At 51.4% G+C, this 20404-nt stretch overlaps 1 protein-coding gene across 5 annotated transcripts; it reads right to left on the reverse strand.

Moving 5' to 3' along the window:
- Positions 1-211: 211 nt before the first annotated feature.
- Positions 212-18785, reverse strand: C1QTNF6 (C1q and TNF related 6). 5 transcript variants are annotated; one of them, XM_063603367.1, is made up of 4 exons: positions 17752-18785; positions 8311-11078; positions 5364-5601; positions 212-2775 (listed from the first exon to the last, which is right to left on the reverse strand). In XM_063603367.1, the coding sequence occupies exons 2-4, from the start codon at positions 8359-8361 to the stop codon at positions 2228-2230; spliced, it is 837 nt and encodes a 278-aa protein (XP_063459437.1). In that variant the 5' UTR covers positions 8362-11078; positions 17752-18785; the 3' UTR covers positions 212-2227. The 5 variants fall into 5 exon arrangements, with proteins under 5 accessions (XP_063459437.1, XP_063459436.1, XP_034804409.1 ...); XM_063603366.1 differs by having other exon boundaries at positions 15524-18785; XM_034948518.3 differs by lacking the exon at positions 17752-18785 and having other exon boundaries at positions 8311-10827; positions 10922-12516.
- Between the last annotated feature and the right edge of the window lie 1619 nt (positions 18786-20404).

Consider the following 20404-nt stretch of genomic DNA (forward strand, 5'->3'; position numbering starts at 1 on the left):
CCCATTTTACAGACAGGAAACCGAGGTGCAGAGATATGGGGACTTGCCCGAGGTCACAACCAAAGAGTGATACGGCTGACTCTATGCTGGTGCCACTAGCTCCAAGGCGCGCCAGCTGCGTGAGTGACCTGGGGGCTCGCTTCTTTGTGGGCAGGGAGCACGCAGAGTGGGCAGAGGGAGCCGAGCAGAAAGAACTAGTCTGAATCGCCAAGAGGAGACAGCATTCTTTAATCATGCTGGACGGCAGGGCGTGGCGGGGTCAGGCAGGGGCAGGATCAGGCAGGGTGGTTTATAGCACAGGTCTTCCTGGCACTTGGTCAGACCCTGTTTCCGTCATCTGGCCATGGAGCCACGGCTCCCTCGGCTGTGAGCACCAGAGATCACCCCCCGGGGCACCTCAGCCCCAGAGTCTGCATGAGCACCAATGGGCGGAGGCCGCCTCCCTCTGGGGAGAAGGGCAGGCCACCTGGGTTTGGAAGGCTAGAGGGACACCAGGCCACCCCACCCTGGAAGAAGAAACGGAAGGCCTGAGGTCCCTCCTTTGCTTTAGCTCCCCAGACCTGCTGAGGGCTCTAAAGCCTGGGGCTTCCGTGGCCCTTCTCCTGCAGGTGTTTGTAAAGGCAGCACCAGGCCGGAGGAGGGCTCTGAGACGAGCAGCTGCCCACCCGGGCCTTAGCACCTTGATAAAGCCTGGAGAGTCGGGGCACTGGGCCGGTGAGAGGGGCATGAGGGGCAGAGAGCACCTGGGGACAGACATCAGTGTCTGAGGGCAGCTGGAGGCCCTGGGGAAACGGAAGTTCAGATGACTTTGGTGGAAGGGACTGAGCAAGGCCCTGGCAGAGCCCTGGGAGGAGGCAGGAAGGGGATCCCAGTGAGGAGGGCAGGTCTTCTCGCAGGATGCCGTATCAGCTGTGGGGAGAGCTATGGGTGTGGGTTCCATTCTTCGGGGGCCCCTTCACCCCCCAAATGCCCCCACACTCCTGGGTCCTCTCCTCACAGAACCCTTGACCTGGCCAAGGCCCCCTGGGGTTCGCTTTAACGATGAGCACTGGGCAGGTGGATGAGGAACGGGAAGGAGATACCTGCCCCGCCACCGGGACCCCGTCCCACCAGCCTTGGGGAGCAGTGGGTAATGGAGGACCAGCAGCACCTGAACACCCAGAACACAGGCCCCCATGAGCTCTGGGTCTGCTTTAAAACCTATGTACACGTCTCTCCCTGCCTGGGCTGGACTGGCCAGTCACTGAGGGCAGGGGCAGGGCCTGTGTCTGACCCCCTCACCCTTCCCGGGACCCAGCACAGAGTGAGTGCTCAGTGTTTAATGAATGAATAAATGAACGGTGGCTGCAGTGGTGCAGGCCTGAGCAAGAGAAGAGGGGGAAGGCGTAAAGAGAACATAGCACGGGGAGCCCTGGAGGGATGAGAGAATTTAAGAATGTTGGAATTGGCCAGGCACGGTGGCTCACACCTGTAATCCCAGCATTTTGAGAGGCCGAGGCGGGTGGATCACCTGAAGTCAGGAGTTCAAGACCAGCCTGGCCAATATGGTGAAACCCCATCTCTACTAAAAATACAAAAATTAGCCAGGCATGGTAGCAGGCGCCTGTAATCCCAGCCACTAGGGAGGCTGAGGCAGAAGAATCGCTTGAACCCGGGAGGCAGAGGTTGCAGTGAACTGAGATTGCACCACTGCACTCTAGCCTGCGCAACAGAGCAAGACTCTGTCTCAAAAAAAAAAATGTTGGGAGAATTCTAGAATGTGGGGAGGATTCCAGAATGTTCAGAAAGTACTAGAATATTGAGAAAGTCCTAGAACCTGGTTGCTCCAGTGTGGTTCATAGACTGACCCCATCAGCATCACCCAGGAACATGTCAGAAACACAGAATCCTGGACCCACTCAGACCTACTGAGTCAGAACCTGCATTTAACGCGAACCCCGGGTGATTCGCCTGCATTTCCAAGTTTGAGAAGTGCTGGGCTACGAGGCTGGGAAAGTTCTAGAATATTTAGGCTAGAAAGCTTCTTAAAATAGGTCCAAGAGAGAAGAGAGGAGCAGAAATAGGCTGGGAGGGACGATGGCAGCCAAGAAAGAAGCAGGGTCTCCCCAGAATGCCAGGTCCCCGGGGACCTCCCTGGCCTTCCTGCTTCACAGCAGTGCAAACTGAGCCCTGCAGGGGACGGGACCAGCACCTGAGCTCTCCAGCCGGGAGGGTGGCCCAGAGGCCCTCAGTCGTCCTCGGCCTTGATGAGGTGGCCACTGAAGGTGATGTAGGTGTCGAAGTCGTTGCTGTAGATGGCGTTCTCGCGCTGGCGCTTGAAGAGCCGCACCCAGACGCGGTCCCCGTAGGCCAGGTCCAGCATCACACTCTGGCTCTGCATGATGCTGCGCTCGCTGGGCTGCGCGTACAGGATGACGGCCTCTTTCTGGTTATGCATAATGTGCACGTACGTCTCCTTGTAATTCCAGCTGTGCACATTGAGGCTGAAGAAGTAGATGCCATGCAGGGGAGCAGCAAACTGGCCGGTCGCCATGTCAAAGCACCCATCAAGGTTCACAAAGACCCTTTCGAAGAGCAGTGTCTGGAAGTCCTCACCGCTGTGCAGGGCCGTCTTGCGGCCCACTGAGAAGGCGAAGAAGCGCTTCTGGCACGGGGCGCCGGGGCTGCCCATCTCCCCCTTGTCACCCTTGCTGCCCTGAGGGCCAGGCTCCCCTTGGGGACCCTCCCTGCCCATGTACCCTGGCAGGCCCATTGGGCCTGGGTCCCCTTTGTCACCTGTGGGGATAAAAAGGGGACAAGTCAGGGTGGACATCTGAGCCTGCTCCAAGGAGGTGCCCACACTCATCTGTGACGGCTCTGCCCCTGTCCTGGCCCAGAGAAGAAGCCAGCATTTATTTAGCACCTACTGTATGCCAGACATTGCCTCCCCACATGCCTGCCTAAAGAAAACATCATGACCATCTTCACTTCACAGAGAGGGTAAGTGACTCACCCTGGGCCACACAGTGCAGGAGCAGAAGAGGCAGGACTTAAAATATGGTCTGTCCCCAGGGTGACTTGACTTCCCCTCACCCAGCAGGGAGGGTCCGACTGTTGTCTCTGGGAGGCCAGGCCCAGGCCCCCACCCCAGGACCACAGCGCAGTCCAGGCTGGCAGGGATGTGGGGTGTGCTGGAACATACTTTGGGTTTCTGAGGCAGGGAAGAAACCAAGAAAAATACACTTGCCCACCTGGAGGAAAAGCCCAGCTTAGGAGCCAGGAAGCCCTTGGTTGGCAGTCCTGCCCTGTGTGACCTCGGGCACTCCACGGCTGGGGTCTCGGTTTTCTGGTCTATATTTTAAAGAGGATTATGTCTACCTCAGGGGTGTTTGTGAGCCCTCAACAAAATGTCCTGTGGGAAAGCACTTTGCAAACTGCAAATAAGAGGCAGAACAGTTCACCCAGCACGGCTGGCCCATCCCGACCTGCTCTGAGGTCTGGCAGCATCTACAATGGCCCCCCAGGCAGGCACAGCCCTGCCCGGCCCTTAGTCCAGGCTGACTTTCAACATAAGAAAAGCAGGTGACCACCCACGCCTGGAGGGACCCGACCTCACATAGCTCCCTGCCACCTGTCACAGTGCCTGGAGTCACACGAGCAACCACATCCTTGCATGGGCTAGAAGGCCCTGTGTTTTCCACAGAGGGGGGAAGGGGACAGAAAGGAGGGCACAGGCCCTTGAGGTGGAAGCCCAGAGAGCTGGGCAGGGCAAGGCCACAGCTCTGCGGGGTTCTGGCTCCACCGCCTCACTGGAGAACCGCGTCCTCACCTGCACAGCTCCAGACCTTGTGCAGAAAGTTTGTTGTGCCTCAGCCCAAGGAAAGGAAGGAGTGGAGGGTGGACAGGATGAAGGGACTATCTTCTTTTTACAAATAAGGCAGCAAGCTCAGGGCGGGGGAGAGACCAGCCTGACTCACTGGGCAAGGGGGCGGAAGAGGTGAGGCTGGGACCCAGGACTCCCAAAGCCAGCCCGAGGTCCCTCACGGCAGCCTACCCACCTCCCAGCAGGCTGCTGAGCTGGGCCCAGGAGCAGTGACCCTGGGTTTGGGGAGGGCAATGAGGAGGGACCATCAGCAGCCAGGCACCTCTCCAACCTCATGCAGAGAGCTAAGTCAGCCCTGGGGAAGCTGGGTGGGGAGGGGGGTGTGAGGAAGAGCAACGTCCTCACCACGAAATCAGAACAAGGGCAGGCCAGGTGCCAGGTGACCACTGGCTGTGCAGTGAGTGTCCCCGGGGAGAGCTCAGGAACAAATCCTGGCTCCATCCCTGACAGCTGTGTGGCCCCAGGAGACTGAGTTTCCCCATCTGCAAAGTGGGAGGAATAAGAAAATATCAACCTCACGGGCTGTTGTGGGCAGAGACGGAAGCTAAGGATGTCAAGGCCTGGTCACAGCCGTCAGCAACCACAGCCTGGAAGGGAAGCGAGTCCTTCCACGTCCTATTGAGAGAGCGAGTAGCCAGCCCGCACCTGGACGGCCCTCACCTGGATGCCTCTCACCTGGACAGGCCCTCACCTGGACGGCCCTCACCTGGACAGCCCTCACCTGGATGGCCCTCACCTGGACAGGCCCTCACCTGGACAGCCCTCACCTGGACAGCCCTCACCTGGATGGCTCTCACCTGGACAGCCCTCACCTGGACAGCCCTCACCTGGATGGCTCTCACCTGGACAGGCCCCACAAGGCTGCATGCTCCGACCCTTGGCCCCCGCTGGTTGCTCTCCACATGACATTAGAGGGATCCATTTGAAACCTGGGTGGGATCAAGTCCCCGTCCCACCCAAACCTGCCCCTGTTCCCACTCCACTCAGCGGAGCCCAAGTCCCTACAGTAGCCGGGTGGTGACAGCACCCCATGTGATCTGAGCCTGGTGCATCTCCCGGCCCTGCCCCAGGGCCCCTGCACCAGCTGTGCCCTTTGCCAGGAGGCTCCTCCACCACCTCTTAGAAGACTGTGCTCCATGGGTCCTCCACTGACCACCCCATTCAATATGCAGCCTGCAGCCCAGACCCCCACTCCTGAAGCCCCTTTTCATTTCCCAGAGCACTGATCACCATCGAACATTCCACTCCACTAACTTAGGTGATGTGTGCCTTGCTCACAGCCCATCTCCCCACCGAGAACGGGCGCTCAGGCGGGAGGCATCTTGGTCTGGTTTGTTCACGCTCCATCATCAGTGTTTGGAACAGACCAGGCTCACATTGGGGCTCAATAACTCAGGATGAAAGAGGAGTCTGGACAGGTTTCCACCCTGCCCTCTACTCCCTCCACCTCAGCTCCCTGGCCCTCCCTGCCCACTGCCAGGCCCCACAGGAGGGCACTCACCCTTCAGGATGGTGATGTTAATGTAGGGTCTGATCTCAGGCAGGGCGTGGGGGCGGCCAGAGGAAGAGGCTGAGGACACATGGGCAGGATCCAGGGGGTCCTCAGAGTCACAGCACCGTTGGCAGCCGCTGGCCACAGCTCTGTCAAAGGTGAGCTCCACCATAGGGATCTCACACATCAGGAGAAAGAGCAGGAGCGCTGCCCAGAGGGGACCCAGGGCGGCTGTCCCCATGGTGACCTGGAACAAGGAAGGAGGGACAGGAACTATACTTCACTCAACATCTACTATGTGCCGATGCCTGGGGTGGGCGGGTTCTGCCTCCCCCAGCCACAGCACTCCTGACCTAATTCCAGAGGGAAGGTTATTGTCCCCATCTATCAGACAAGAAGACTGAGACCTCCACAGAGCAGCAAGTTCCCCAAGATCGGGAGGAGACTGGCAGGGCAGGGCCTGCATGCTGAGTCTCCGGGCACCCAGTCCATGGAGGCTTCTGCTCCACACAGGCCTTGGAAGGATGAAGCCCCTCTGAAAACAGCCACAGCTGAGAGCAGACAGGGATTCCCAGGAAGCTTTGCTGGGGCAGGTGAGAAGATGCCCCAGCTGGCCATGGGTGGCAACCCAGGAGACCGTCAAATGCTTTCCCGCCCGCGCACCTCCCTCTGGCACTTTCTTGCCACTGACTCCACTATCTCCAGCAAACACATGCCCTCCGGGCAGGAGGACTGAGGTTAGTGAACACTGGGGACAAACGTGGAGGGTTCTGGAGGCTTGTTCTCAGGAGAGGGGATGGGTGGCCGAGCCCATGCTTTGGTGTGAGAACACCATAGTTCTGAAAAAAAGAGATAGGAGAGTTCATTGATCCTAGCAGACAGAAAGCAACGTCCATGAGAGCATGTGGGGTGGTGCGCGGTGATGGTGTCATTGCATCGCTTAGCAGTCAGGAGAAGGAATACTGGGTCCTTGACTGCAGCCCATTGCTAGTGTTTAGAGTGCCTTTGTGCAAAGCAAAGAAGGTGCCCCTCTGGACAAATTAGAAATGATAAGAGTCCCCGTTGGAGGGACGTGATGCTGAGGGTGTGCAGCTTGGCAAGGGCTGGCGCTAGTCCACCTCCCTGCTCAGCACCTTTGTGCAGTCAACTATCTACGCAACCCAACCTTATCCAGAAGCCCTGCAGGGAGGGTTCTGTAGAGAGAGTTAGTTCATTGGAAGATGGTTGTGTCAATCATCGTAGACCTGCCAATCAGATGCCAAGGTGGTAGATTGGAATTAAGGGGTAGGACTAGGAGGTATGAAAAATTCTAAAGGATCAGAAAAGTGTAAGTGTTGGTGAGGATGTCTCTGGCCTTGGCCAAGAAGGGGTCTAGGGCTCCAGGAGAGAGGCAGGAAGTAGCCTGGACACCAGGCGCTAGAGACAGTCCTGGGTTGGGTGGGCAGGAAGCCGGGCAAAAAGACCTTTGAGGTGGTGCAGCTTCTGGGGGCTGGTGCCGAGTTATCACAGGATCAGAAACTCTGCTTTTGAAACCAGACTGGTTTTTACACTTCTGGCGTTTCTTTGTTTATTTCCTTTTTGTTCTCCTTTAACATTTAGTAGAATTCAAAAATATTTTTTTTGTGGTTAATACATGTAGACAAGGTACAATTATTACTTTTTAAAATGCCACCCTGTCTCAGCTGAGCACTGAGGTGAGGGCAGAGTTTTAAAGGGGCAGGATGGCCAGGTGCAGTGACTTACTCCTGCAATCCCAGCACTTTGGGAGGCCACGGAGAGAGGATCACTCGAGTCCCGGAGTTCGAGACCAGTCTTGGCAACATAGTGAGACCCTGTCTCTATTTTTCAAAAATTAAAACTAAAAATAAATAAAGCGGCAGGAGCCCTGCCCCCCAACCCCAGAGCTGGATAGTAGCAGCAGGAGAAGGGGGCTGGGCAGGAAGTCTCCAGAGCCACCTCCCTCTTCCTGGAGGTGACTCTTCCCAAGCTTCTCTCTGCCCACCCTGGTTGGGTTCCTGGTTCTGCTCAATAAGGAGGTCAAATCCTCAGAGATCAACATCCTCCCTGTCTGAGACTGTCATCCTCAACTTTTACTTATAAATGACAAATCCCAGTGGTTTTGGAAATCCCAAAATTCCCTTCTTTTTCCCAGCCACAGATATGACCTCATGAGAAAAGCTGAGGTCTTAGAGTCAAATCTGAGGCCCAGAATAGTTTGCAAGCTGTGTGACCTAGGGCTAGTGGCTGAACCTCTCTGGGCTTCCTGCTCCTTGATACTTACAAGGAAATGACACCACCCTTTCCCTCCCAGGTAATTTGGAAGGACTTCAATGCAGGGAAAGTGCCTGCCTTATAAAAGACTTAAAAAAAAAAAGTGTGCTTTGACTTCTTCCCTGTGCCTGCATGGGATGGGAAGGAGAACTTCTCCCAGAGGACTGGCATGGTTTGGGAGCATTTCTGTTTCCTATTGGCCCCAGCCGGATGGGAGTCAAAGGCTGTGAGACACAGAACCGTGGCCTGGGAGCAGGAATCAGGAAGCCGTTAACGAGGAATCATAACCACAGCCAGGATCACGAACTAGCTCTGGGGGTGGGTGCCAGGCAGGGACCAAGTGTGGGAACCAAGTCATAGGGAGGACTTTTGGGGTCCTTGCTGCTTCCACTGGGGAGCTGGGACCTCTTTGGGGAGGGAGCGGCAGGGCAACTTTTCTCGGTCCAGGCAGGCCGTGCAGAGCTGAGTTTGTGTGTGCCCGGGTAGGGGCGGGCACAAACCGGGAGCAGTGGAGCGCAGCCCTCAGCCAGAGGCAGGAGGAAATGTGGAGGGGAGAGCCTGGAGAGGCTGTCCCAGTCAGAGGGAGAGAGCAGGGCCCGAGATGCTTCCAGGAAGCAAGGAGGGAGGAGAGGAATTCCAGGCTCTGACCCCAGCCCCCAAGCTTGAGGAGCCTCTGGTCACTCACCCTGTGTCCTGTGGCCTCCCCAGGCGACTCACGGACCCTGAGCCACTGCATGGCCTCTGGCTCCTTGGCCCATGTCTGCAATACTAACTTGTTGCTGGCCCAGACCCCCAGGCCCAGCAGAGGAGGGAGAGAGGAGGGGATGGAGGGAGAGAGGGCGGAGGGAGGGCGGAGGGAGAGGGCAGAGCCGCTTCCCACTTCCCCTCCTCCCTGCTCCCTCCCTTTCAGCCTCTGGGTTCTGCGGAGATAAAGGGAGGCAGGGATTTCCTTTGCTTAACTCTTTGGTGATCCAGTGGGGTCTTGTTTGATTGAAAGGCCTAGAAAGTCAGAGCAGGCAGGAGTCTGAGGCCCCCTGATGATTGGGAAATGGACACAGGAATGGGGCACAGGAGCCCCTAGGTTGCTCAGGAAGGGGGAGGCAGCCCTGAGTCCACCCTGAGCTAAAGCGCTTAACTGCTCTGAGTCACAGAGGCAGGGTGGGTAGCAGAGAAGGTGCAGGTGTTGGCCCTCCAGGCACAGGCTAGAATCCTGGCCCTGCTACCACAGTTGCGTCGCCTCTCAGAGCCTAGGTGTTCCAGAACTGCAGTCCTCAGCCCCCTTTGTGCCAGGCACATGGGAGGGCTTAACCCATGTTTGTTGGGTGAATGACCAGGCTGACCTCCTCAGGTATCATGCAAGTGTTACCAGAGAGGGGTCCTGATCCAGACCCCAAGAGAGGATTCTTGGATCTTGCACCAGAAAGAATTTGGGGTAAGTCCACAGAGCAAAGTGAAAGCAAGTTTATTAGAGAAGCAAAGAAACAAAAGAATGGCTACTCCATAGGCAGAGCACCCCCAAGCACTGCTAGTTGGCTATTTTTATAGTTATTTCTTGATCCTATGCTAAACAGGGGTGGATTATTCATGAGTTTTCCAGGAAAGGGGTGGGAATTTCCTGAAACTGAGGCTTCCTCCCCCTTTTAGACAATATAGGGTAATTTCCAGACATTGCCATGGTATTTGTAGGCTGTCTTGGTGCTGGTAGAAGTGTCTTTTAGCATGCTAACGCATTTTAGTTAACATACAATGAGCAATAAGGATGACCGGATGTCACTTTCATTGCAATCTTAGATTTGGCAGGTTTTGGCTGGTTTGTTTACCGCATACTGTTTCTCAGCAGGGTCTTGATGACCTGTATCTTGTGATACCAGTCCTGCCAACTTCCTATCCCTTCCTGTGACTACAAATGCCTGACCTCCTGGGAATGCAGCCTGGCAGGTCTTAGCCTCATTTTACCCAGCCCCTATTCAAGATGGAGTTGCCCTATTTTGAACACCTCTGACATATTTCCCTACTCTCTTTTACGAGGGAACGTTTAATCTTAAGGGTTGTAGAGGGATGAAGATCCATCTTCTGTAACTTCTTCAGGCTGAATAGAGGCGATGATATTCCTGCCTAACTATTAGAGTCTCTTGGGTTTGGTGCAGAGAGGAACTGAGTAAGAAAATGTTGGTGTGTTCAGAGTCATTTGTAACTCTGAGTCCTAACAAAAGGTGATATCTGGAAGATTAATGTGTTCAATTTAAGGAAGCACTGAGTAAGCTTATCTTGCATTCTTACACAAAGAGTATAGCAGCAATATATTCTACAACAGCAAAGTAAAATAAGTAAAATTATCCCAAGTAATCCAAATAAGAAGGCTTTCCATGAACTGGGCAAGAATGCCTGTGACTTATCGGGTAAAATGAGGCTGAGACCTACTGGGCTGCATTCCCAGGAGGTTAGGCATTCTTAGTCACAGGAATTGCTAGATGAGCTGATACGGAGTCGCTAGACGATTCCAATACATGCTCAGAATTAGATACTGATCCAGATTTTTATGTTATCCATCCCTCTTGTTTCTGACGAGAAGCAGTCAAGAGATGACTGTTTGGTTCACAGAAAGAAGCAAGGTCAGTCTAAATTGCAGGAAAAAAAACTCAAAAACAATGGATAAGACTAGAATCTATGACAGGTGTACCATATTTTTTGAAACACTGTTTTTCTCTCTCCAGTCTCCCATTTTTTATTAAAAACAAATCATGGTAGGACCAATTTATTTGCAAAATAAGCTTTAGTCTTATTATACTTGGCTTCATCATTTGCATAAAGTGCAGCAAGTATAATTATTTGCCATATAGGCTCCTTTGAAAATTGGCTTTGTTGCATAAGGTATCTTAGATTAGATGTTTTAAAGCTTTGAGCCCAGCCATGGATTTACCTATGCCTGCAAGAACCTGTATGAGTTACATAAATTCCTCTCCTCTTGAGGTCCCAAGATAACTCGGGGCTCCCAGGCCTGTCAGAAAGTTACATTCTTTACTTACCACAGGTCAGGAACCCTATACAGGGACTTCATACACAAGGTACAAGACCAGTTTTTCCAAGAGGCTTTTATTGGCTCTACTAGTCAACTTTAATTCCTTAAAGAAGTCTGTTTATATTTGAAAGCATGCCACTCCAGTCAAACCCTTGTTAAATAACCAGTTTCTCCAATTGTGTCCTGTTACAAAAAAAAAAAAAGAAGAAAGAAGGAAAAACAGATTCTTACTGCACTTATGCAAATAACTATATTGCCATAAGTTAAGAACACTCACAAATAGTTTCCAAATTCTGCAGAAATCAGGTAAAGAGAAAAAAATATATTCCAAATTTTGTTTTTGGACAAAACTTTGTTTTATAATCCTTATAGGAGCGTACTTTACTCAATTGTTAAAAGCTGTAAATAGCTCAAGAAGGGGGGGTTTCTTGACTCTGAAAAACAAAACAGAAAGATCAACAACATTTTAAACAAAAAGTCATAAAAGATTATTTCAGTCTTTTATTAGTTCAGTCTATGCAATTAATTCCTGTTTTGCTTGATATATATGTGTTAGTTTTCCAAGAGTCTTGGATGCTGTTTTCTTTTTCTCTGCATTTAAGAGTACTCATCAGAGTCCTATAGCTGATTATAAACCACCTTTTGAAGAGAATAAAAGCAAGACAACAATTGTCTATGGATGACAGAAAGACTTAGAGCAGTCATGGTTAAAGAATTAATATCATTGACTAGGAAATGTGGATACCTCTGTGGCACATAATAAATTAACATCATAACAATTATAATTATTATTGATAATGTCCATTAGTATTGATAATGTTCATATCAGAATTATAGGAGTTTCCCATAATTTTGGAACACATACCAATAACATATTTATATAGACACAGCCCAAAGAAAGCCAAACACAATTTCATATTGGATAATGCTTCCTGTATTATTTTAATGTACCAAATAAGCCAAATATGTCATTTTTGGACTTTAGGGGACCTAATATCTAAAGGACTAATCAGGTTAGAAAAAGGCATAACTTAGAATTTGATTTTGGAAAGTTTCTCAAATATCAAAAATTTAAAACATTTGATACTACAAAATAGCATCCCAGGTCACCATAAGTCATTTATTTGGCCAAAAGGATAACTCAAAGATGTTTTTAAGGGCAAAAACCTTTACTCACTGATAAAGGGAAGACTTAGCTTTCCAAAAAAACTGTCTCTTTTCGTTCCTTTCTTTTTTCTATAGCTTATTCAAAAGGCAAACAAAAATCTTTATTTTTCAATATTACATGAAAAACTTGTTCAAGAGAGAAAGCCAAATTTTACCTTTGCATTTGTGTACTATTAATGTCAAATCCAATTCATAATAAAGCCTTATAGACAACTCTATCCAATTTTAATGTTTGACCATGAGGTAAGAGTCTCATAAACCTTTTATAGCTCTTTACAATTTTCTTGCTAAAGAGTATACCAGCGCTCTAAGAAAACCTTGTTATACTTTTATTCCATATTTAATTTATGGAAAAACTGAATAATATCCCTTTAATTTAAGCCAATAAGTTCACACAGAATTTCTTTTACAACATTAATCTTTCACAAACCTTCCACAACTTGCTCAAACCTTCAGCTTTATCCTACCTAACTTGAAACAATCCTTTAACCCTCTAAAGTAGGGGGAAAGTCCACATTCCCATGCTTTCTTATAATCTTCTTACCAAAAGCATATTCTATTTTCCTTACACACCTTGCATATAAAACTGTTTCTCTAGTAGTCTCAATTACATATAACATATTACAATGTTAACTCTTAGCAACTTTTATTTTTTGGTGAAAAACCTGGTAAGTAAGCAGTTTTACTTATATTCCAGGTGTGGAGCCTAGGACAGCCTTATCTGCAGAAGTGCAGATAAGGTCTGACTGTTTCCAGCATAGCTGGGGGCATGGCTAACTCGACAAGTCCCCAGGCCTTATCTAGAATCTAATGGCCCCAAAGCAGGTAAGCTGGGCAATTTTCAAAAGTCAATGATGCAGTTTATGACCTTGAGGCATTTAGCAAACCTAAAATCTGACCTGCCTAATTTAGACCAAATGTCTAAAGTTTGAAGATATTTTAATGTTACTGATAATCTTTAAAACTGTCTTTATTTCCCAAAGATTATTAAAGTCATGTGAACCAAAAGGCATTAATGTTTCTATTTTTCTGACAAAATATTTGATTTAAGTACTTATTATTTTTAAGCCAATTAATCAGAGCTCTTTCATATATCAACATCACACACACAACATATATAAATACACAGACAGAAGATCCAGTAGTTGTAAGATTTTTCATTTGCCAATTTTTAAGTTTCTTAATTGGATTACTGACTTCAGGGTGGAGCCCTTCAAGAAACAGGGCCAGGAAAGCCTGCAGTTTCTAAGGCCTAATAAGCAGGCACAGCTGGAAGGCAAAACAGATCCCCAAAATTAAGGGTTTCATTTTTATATTGGATCCTGGATCCCAAAGAGAGGGCATCAGCCCATCCCCCATGGCAGTCTTATCTTTCAATGGAGGGTGGGGACACTTCCATACTTTCTAGGTGGTCAAGAGCATGCTTTTCTGATCCAAAGGTGCGAAGAGCCAAGTATCCCCACAAAACTGCCATTAGCCATCCCTAAAAGTGTATTCCCCACCTAGTTATTACATAGCAAGGCTAAAAGCTCTCTTAAAATGCAAAGTAATTTCTGATATCCCCAAAAGTCAAAACTGTCAGATAACACAATACAAAACAGAGCAGAGCCTTAGATTTTGAGAGTGGTCTATCTGCTTTCAATTCCTGGGGGTGTCCATGAGGAGAACAGAGGTTTCTCCCAAAACAGGGTCTGTAGCACCTCCTTTTTTCCTGAGAAGTCCCAGGCTATTAAAATTTATCTTAGGTCCTCTCAGGTGGGGCATCAAGAGTGGCAAGAAGACAAAATGGGGAAAAAAATTAAGTCGACTGAAAAGAAAAAATTTTTCAGAAAAATAAGAGCCAAGAAGAGAAAAAAAGCATAAAGGCCTTTTAAATATATGTATAGCTTGGATATCCATTTTTAATTAAGCTGACTTTTAACCAAATCTTGTTACCAGACTCTAGCCGGGACAAACAGCCAATATTTCTGGCTTTTGAACTTCACCAACAGTAACCTCCCAGGTGAAACTGGTAAGCCTTAACTAAGGTTAGCACTTAACCCAGGTATACAAGGTATTTTCAAAGAGGTGATAAGCAGTTTTTATGAGATCTAGAATCGCCAAGGGTAGTGCAGAGAAAGGAAAATTCAAACGAGAAGTCAGAAGCTGTTTATGGAGAAGAGAATGAATAAATGGCAAAGGTCACATAGATATTAAACCAGAAAGGACTCATTCCCTAAGGTGGGAATTGAACCTGGGTCCCCAGTGTGAAAAGACAAAGCCTTAGCTACTGAGCCACGGCACTAGACAGTTTCTGTCTTCCTTCCTGGAAGGAGCCTAGAGAAGCCAATTTCAAGCGTGCAAAGGCTTTTAACTGCTCAGGACAATTTTTAGGGCTATCACATGAAGCCCCAGCTTCCTGTCGTCTGGATGGTGGAGACTAAGAGAAAGTACTCCCACACGGTCACAAGGTTAAACTTGCAAGGACGTAAAAAAAAGACAAGACAGAAACCTCATCTAGTTTTTGTTTCAGGGACCTGCCGCCAAGTTTGTAACTGACGAGTTTGCTGGGCCAACTTGAATAATGGGCTTATATGGGTCCTAGGCCCACATTCTATCCTACAGTACCTCTTTTTATGACAGATTGACACAGAAAGAAAAATTCATAGCACTAAGTACACCAGATTCTCTAAAGCTTAAGACTAGCCCCCACGAATTCTTTTTCGTATTAATCAAATTCCTTGCAGGAGAGACAAACAGTGATTTTTATCATTTATTCAACCAGTTTGCACCAAGAGAGGCCAGAAGCCTGACTGGTAAGAAATTCTTACCCTTTGCCAGCATGCCAGGTTTCTGGGTTCCCTTTCTCTCTGTGGCTTTGATGGCCCTGCTTACTGTGCCATTGCTATGGGGGCCAAGACACGTTACAAAAGAAAATCGTCTTTTTCCATTTCATGGAACCACAGGCAAAAGCCTCTTAATTTTGTAAGATGCTGTCCAACAGGCTGCATGGGGAAACCAAATTAACATTTTCCATTCCAGGACACTAGCCACCCCACTCAGTGCCCAACATCAACCTGGCAAGGCTCAAACTTGCTCCCGATGGCCCTTGTCATCTTTGATCCACTCCAAGTGAGGTGGAATGCCCTCCAACCAGGAGTTTCAACATATGGTAGCTGGGCAAGATGGAAGACTGGAGAGTCACCCTGAGTGACAGAAAAGATAGAAAAGAGAAAGGAGAGAGAAAGAAAAGCATTGCCTGCCGGTGGGTGGAGAAGCTGAGGAGCTCGGGGAGGCCAGAGGCCTCCATTCCATTGACACTGGATCAATAGTTCAGGAGGCCGCTTGTCAGTAGCAAAGGTATCTTTTCCAGCAATCTCATCATCTCTAAAGTTTCCCCCTTTGGGGAGAAGAAAGCTCCCCATGTCCCATGATCCTGTACGTGCCTAATCCTGTCACTCACAGCTGTCAGCAAACAGTGCAAGGCAGATTAATGAAAAGAGAATAGTGGTTAATATCCCATAGTGCCTAATCCATTTCTCCTTACCAAGGGACATGACTGAGGGGGACCTCTAACTCCCTAAGGACTCCAACCTTCTTCAGCTGGGCCTCTAACCCAATTTCTGATAAGCATCTTTGCCCTTCACTAAGAGGGGCCTTTAACCCCCTATTTCTGAGGAGGGAACCTAACCCAAATCCATACATTACCCAGAATAAAATATCCCTCACTTACCCAAAGTCAGCCAATTGGGGCTGTAGTCTATTTCCTTTGGGTTGAGGGTGTTCTCTGGTATCGTCCCTTCGTAGTTCACCAGAAAAAATGGTACTGGAAAGGGGTCCCAATCCAGACCCAAAGAGAGGGTTGCTGGACTCGCACAAGAAAGAATTTGAGGTGAGTCCACAGAGTGAAGTCAAAGCAAGTTTATGGAGAAGTAAAGAAACAAAAGAATGGCTACTCCATAGACAGACCACCCCTGAGGGCTGCTGGTTGGCTGTTTTTATGGTTATTTCTTGATTATATGCTAAACAAAGGGTGGATTATTAATCAGTTTTCCAAGAAAGGGGAGGAGATTTCCCCAGAACTGAGAGTTCCTCCCGCTTTTAGACCGTATAAGGTAATTTCTGGACATTGCCATGGCATTTGTAAATTGTCATGGTGCTGGTGGGAGTCTCTTTTAGCATGCTAATGCATTATAATTAGTGTATAATGAGCAGTGAGGATGACCAGAGGTCACTTTCATCACCATCTTGGATTTGGTGTGTTTTGGCCGGCTTGTTTAGCGCATCCTGTTTATCAGCAGGGTATTTATGACCTGTATCTTATGATACCAGTCGTGCCGACTCCCATCTCATCCTGTGACTAAAAATGCCTAACCTCCTGGGAATGCAGCCCAGCAGGTCTCAGCCCTATTTTACCCAGCCCCTACTCAAGATGGAGTGGCTCTGGTTCTAACACCTCTGACACAGGGCCAGGGCGGCAGCCAAGTCGCTCCTCTATGCTCCAGCCCCAGCTACACCAAAGTCTTCTTCCTCTGACTGGAATTCTGCCATTGTTACTGACTCACCCTGGTCTTCTAGAACTATTCCCCTGTGGAAATGACCCCCAACAAGTTCACAGGAGGGCAGCCTGTTTGCCTCTGGGTCTGGCAGGGTCCTGCCTCAGTTTCCTTCTTGTTAGGCAGGGGGAAGTTTGGCAAAGACTCTCTGCCCTGGCTTCCTGGGGCCCGAGACTCCCGTATAAAGACTGTATCAAATGTCCCTTATCCTCCACCAAAGGATTTGGTGGGTTTTGGCTGGCTTGTTTACAGCATCCTCCTATTCTACATTTGTTGAGGACTTACTGCCTGGGCCAGGTCTCATCTCTCTAGGGGCTTTTGGTCCCCAAAGGGTGTTTATATCCATTACTTCAACTAGTCCTAGGGAGCTGGGGTCAGGCAGCTGAAGTGACTTGCCCAAGGTCACATAACTGGTAGAGAGGAGCAAAGCCCCCTACAGAAGGGAAGACTCTCCAACCCGATGGAATTCCCTCGGGGCTTGGACATGGGCGGGGAACAATGCCTGCAGGTCAGGGCCGTCCTGGGAGGAGGGAGGTGCAGGAGTGCGGGGACCCCGGCGGGGAGTGGGGATATATTTAAATCTGGGGCTTCAGGTGCTAAATCCCACTCCCCCACTCACAGCTGGGCCAAGTGTGGAGGATGGGACGGCCCCTGGGCTCTGCGTCCTCAACCAGGGCTCATCCTTGGGCCTCCAATTTCCAATTTATTTGGGGGGATAATCAAACAGAAGAATATGAAGCCTGGAAAGATCCTCAGAAATGATCTCATCTGATTCTTTCATCTGACCAGCAGGGACACTGTGGCCCAGGGAGGATTTATCTTTGGCCCAAAGGTCACATAGCAGACTGCAGTCCAAGCTGGGATGACAGCCAGACTCTCCCAACCTCCAGCCTTGTGCTGTCACCCCTCCCAAACCGACTTGGAATCCCCCAGGTCATCCATTCAGGGGTGCAAGGGAGCCCAAAGGAAAGCAGACTAAAGGACTTTGGCCGCTGGGAACACCCAAAGGCCTGCACTGGCCCTGCTCTCTACGTGGCCCTGCCCCAGGCAGCATTCCCAGGGCGCAGAGCCAGGGCTGCAGAGGGAGGGAGCCAAGGGGAGCCTCCCTCCCTGCAGCTTCTAAGGGAAAAGGGTTGAGTCGGCAGCACTGGAGAGGGAGACAGCTCCTGCCTGGCTCCAAGCCTTCGGGCTTAGAAAACCTGACCTTCTGAGGAAACAGGGATAGAGAGAACGATCAATGGGACTTGGGGAGAAACAGGCTGGGGACACAGCAATGGTTTTGTCAAGGGCCAACTGTGTGCCTGGCAGTGTTCCATACCGCCCTCAACTGCTCCTCTGCAGAGAAGAGCTGTTCAACCCACCTCACAGGTGAGGAGGCTGAGGTCTGAAAAGCCAGGCAACTCACCAGCTTCTGGTGCCAGCTCATTTGGCTCCCGGCCATGCAATGCCCCGGAGAAGAGCCTCCTGTCCCTCTAGGTGCAGGGCAGCTGGCAGGAGTCAGAGCAGACAAGAGAGAACTCTGGAATATTACACTTCAGTATTTTCCCTCCCATTAGCTTTGACCGTGCCTGAAAATTCCTCCATTTGTGCGTCATCCGTTGGTGTCCCAGCCTTTCTGACGATCTCCTCAGCTGGTCAGGTGGCCTGAAAACAGAGCTCCAGCCCTGGGGCAGACAAACCTGGGTGATGACTCAGCTCCCCCTCCTAGCTGTGTGACCTCGGGCAAGTTTACCTCTCTGAGCCTTGGTGTCCCTGGGCCAGATAAACATGAGGAGGCCAGGACCATGGGAGCCGACTGGTGGAATGCCCGATGGGGGCACTCCCCACTGGCCACCCATCAGTAAAGCTGTGTGCCCTTTCCCAGGCACCCTGGGACCCAGGACAACAGCGTGACCAGGAGGAGCGCAGGCCCAGGGTGGCTCTCATCACCCTGCTATCACTCCCAGCAGTAAAGGAGTGACCCCAATGCAGAAACCCAGGGTACGGGCCCTGCTTCCCCAGCCACTCCCCACCCTTTCCCCTGCCTCCAGAAGCTGGCTTTTCTCCCCAGCCATTCTGTGGGCCTTCCATGTCTTGACTCCTCTAATCCTTCCAACAATGCTCTGAGGTAGGCACACGTGTTACCTCCTCTGTCCATTTTACAGACGAGATAGATGAGGCACATACTGACCAAGAGCCAAGCCCCTGGCCACCATCCTGCACTCGCCCACGTTCCAGCCCAGGGTCAGGAGAGGGTGTGAAAATAGGCACATTCAGTCAGCGCTTACAAAGCACGGCGCGCTTCATGTATTTAAAAAATAAAATGTGTGCCTGTCAAAAAGGGAGACAGGAAAGTAAACATAATGATTCCTGGCGTCCGCTATGAAGGCTGTGAGTGGCAAGTCACAGATCTAATTGTTCAAGCGCAGAGATCAATTTCAACAAAGGAAGACGCGAGCGCCTCCTGCTGGGCAGAGCCCCCGCGCCCGGGAACCCGGGACGCTCCCCGCCCCCCGGTCCCCGGCCCCCTCCCCGCCCCTCGGTCCCTGGCCCCCGCCCGTCCCACCAGCCCGTCCCCTCAGGGAACTTTGGGGCAGGCCAGGGCGCCCATGCACTCGCTTCTTCCTCCAAACCCCCGCGGTCCCCGCAGCAACCCCCACCCCCCACACACAAACCGGCTTCCTCCCACGAGGAGAGAGCCCCGGGCCTGGTTCTACCGAATCCCCCACGTTGACCCGCCCAGGGGCCGGGGAAAGTTTCGCTCTCCGGACCCAGGTTCCCCGTCCTGGGCTTTCAGGACGTCGGATCCCAAAGGTGTTCAGCAGAGTTGGGCGGGCTGTCATGTTTTACAAAAGGGGAAACTGAGTCTGGAGAGCGCCAGCGCCGCGCCAGGCCCTGTGCCCCGGCGGGAAACCTGCTGATTGTTGGAGGGGAAACCGAGACTCAGGGACACTGAGGGGCAGCAACTTCCTCCCCCCACACGACAGAACAGCGGCAGAGCCTGCCTGCTGGGGCGTGCAGCTGGCGCCAACCTCTCCCTTTCTCCCTGCAAAACGAAGGCGAAAGACGCTCCCACGCCAGGCTCGGGGAGCCCCTCCCTCTCCACCCGCTTCGCCCTCAAACCCTGGTTCGTGTCTCCCTCTGCATAGCCCAGGGCCCAGGCAAGCGGAACCCCTACATCCACGACAGCGCCACGGGCCCGAGGGCCGAGGACCCGCCTCTTTGGCCTACCCAGGCCTCGCGCCCGGAGGGCGGAGCCGCAGCCGCGCCGGGAAACTGCCTTTGCACTTCCGGCGTGGGGCGAAGCCGAGCAGATCGGAACAAGGCCGAGTCTGACCGAGTGCTGCCGAATACAGCCGAGTAGAGCCGAGCCTGGCCGAGTGGAGCCAAGTGTCGCCGAATAGAGACGAGTCCAGCCGAGCGGAGCTGCGGGTCGGATACCACGCGGCTACTGGGCGAGGCCTGAGGACCCGCGGCGCCCCCTGTCGGGCCTGGGGAGCACAGAGCCACGCTCCGGCCGTCCCCGCAGCCTTGCGACAGGCTTTTGAGATGGGCGTGGGAGCCCATTTTTTCGGATGAGGAAACTGAGTCTACGAGAGGTTCTGAGGCTGGCTCAAAGGCACTCAGCGCTAAGAGGCAGTGGCACTGGGGTTCAAACCCGATTGCGTGGCCAGGAGCTCACCTTTCACTGCCGACCACGTAATGGGCATCGTGCGTTTGTTCCGTTCTCCCTCTGGCAGCTGCCGTTTGATAAGCCCCAACAGGGAGAGCCCCTCCCCTCTGAAGAGCAGGCGCAGGGTCCTGGCTGGAGCTCAGAGGCAACCCCTGATCTTACAGAGGGAGACACCAGGCAGGCTCTGGGGCCTGTTGAGCCAGCAGTTCCCCTGAGCAAATATTGACACATTTGCTGGCCTGGCCTCCACCCGGACAGGAGGGTGGAGAGGCCACATCCCAGCTCTTCCCCTGCTAGGATCCGATACACCCCACCCCACCGTGGGCCTCAGTTTCTCCACCTGTAAGATGGTGACAGAGGATGTGGGTTCCAGGAGAGTGTGAGCCAGAACCTGAGGTGTCTGGGA

The sequence above is a fragment of the Pan paniscus genome, chromosome 23 (genome assembly GCF_029289425.2).
Source record: "Pan paniscus chromosome 23, NHGRI_mPanPan1-v2.0_pri, whole genome shotgun sequence".
Lineage (NCBI taxonomy): Eukaryota > Metazoa > Chordata > Mammalia > Primates > Hominidae > Pan > Pan paniscus.

Coding starts and splice junctions, on each gene's coding strand:
- C1QTNF6 (XM_063603367.1), bottom strand. CDS start 8,361: ATGCAGTGGCTCAGGGTCCGTGAGTCGCCTGGGGAGGCCACAGGACAC. Junction 5,602..8,310: donor GGGAGGCCACAGGACACAGG/GTGAGTGACCAG, acceptor TCCTTGTTCCAG/GTCACCATGGGGACAGCCGC. Junction 2,776..5,363: donor TAACATCACCATCCTGAAGG/GTGAGTGCCCTC, acceptor TTATCCCCACAG/GTGACAAAGGGGACCCAGGC.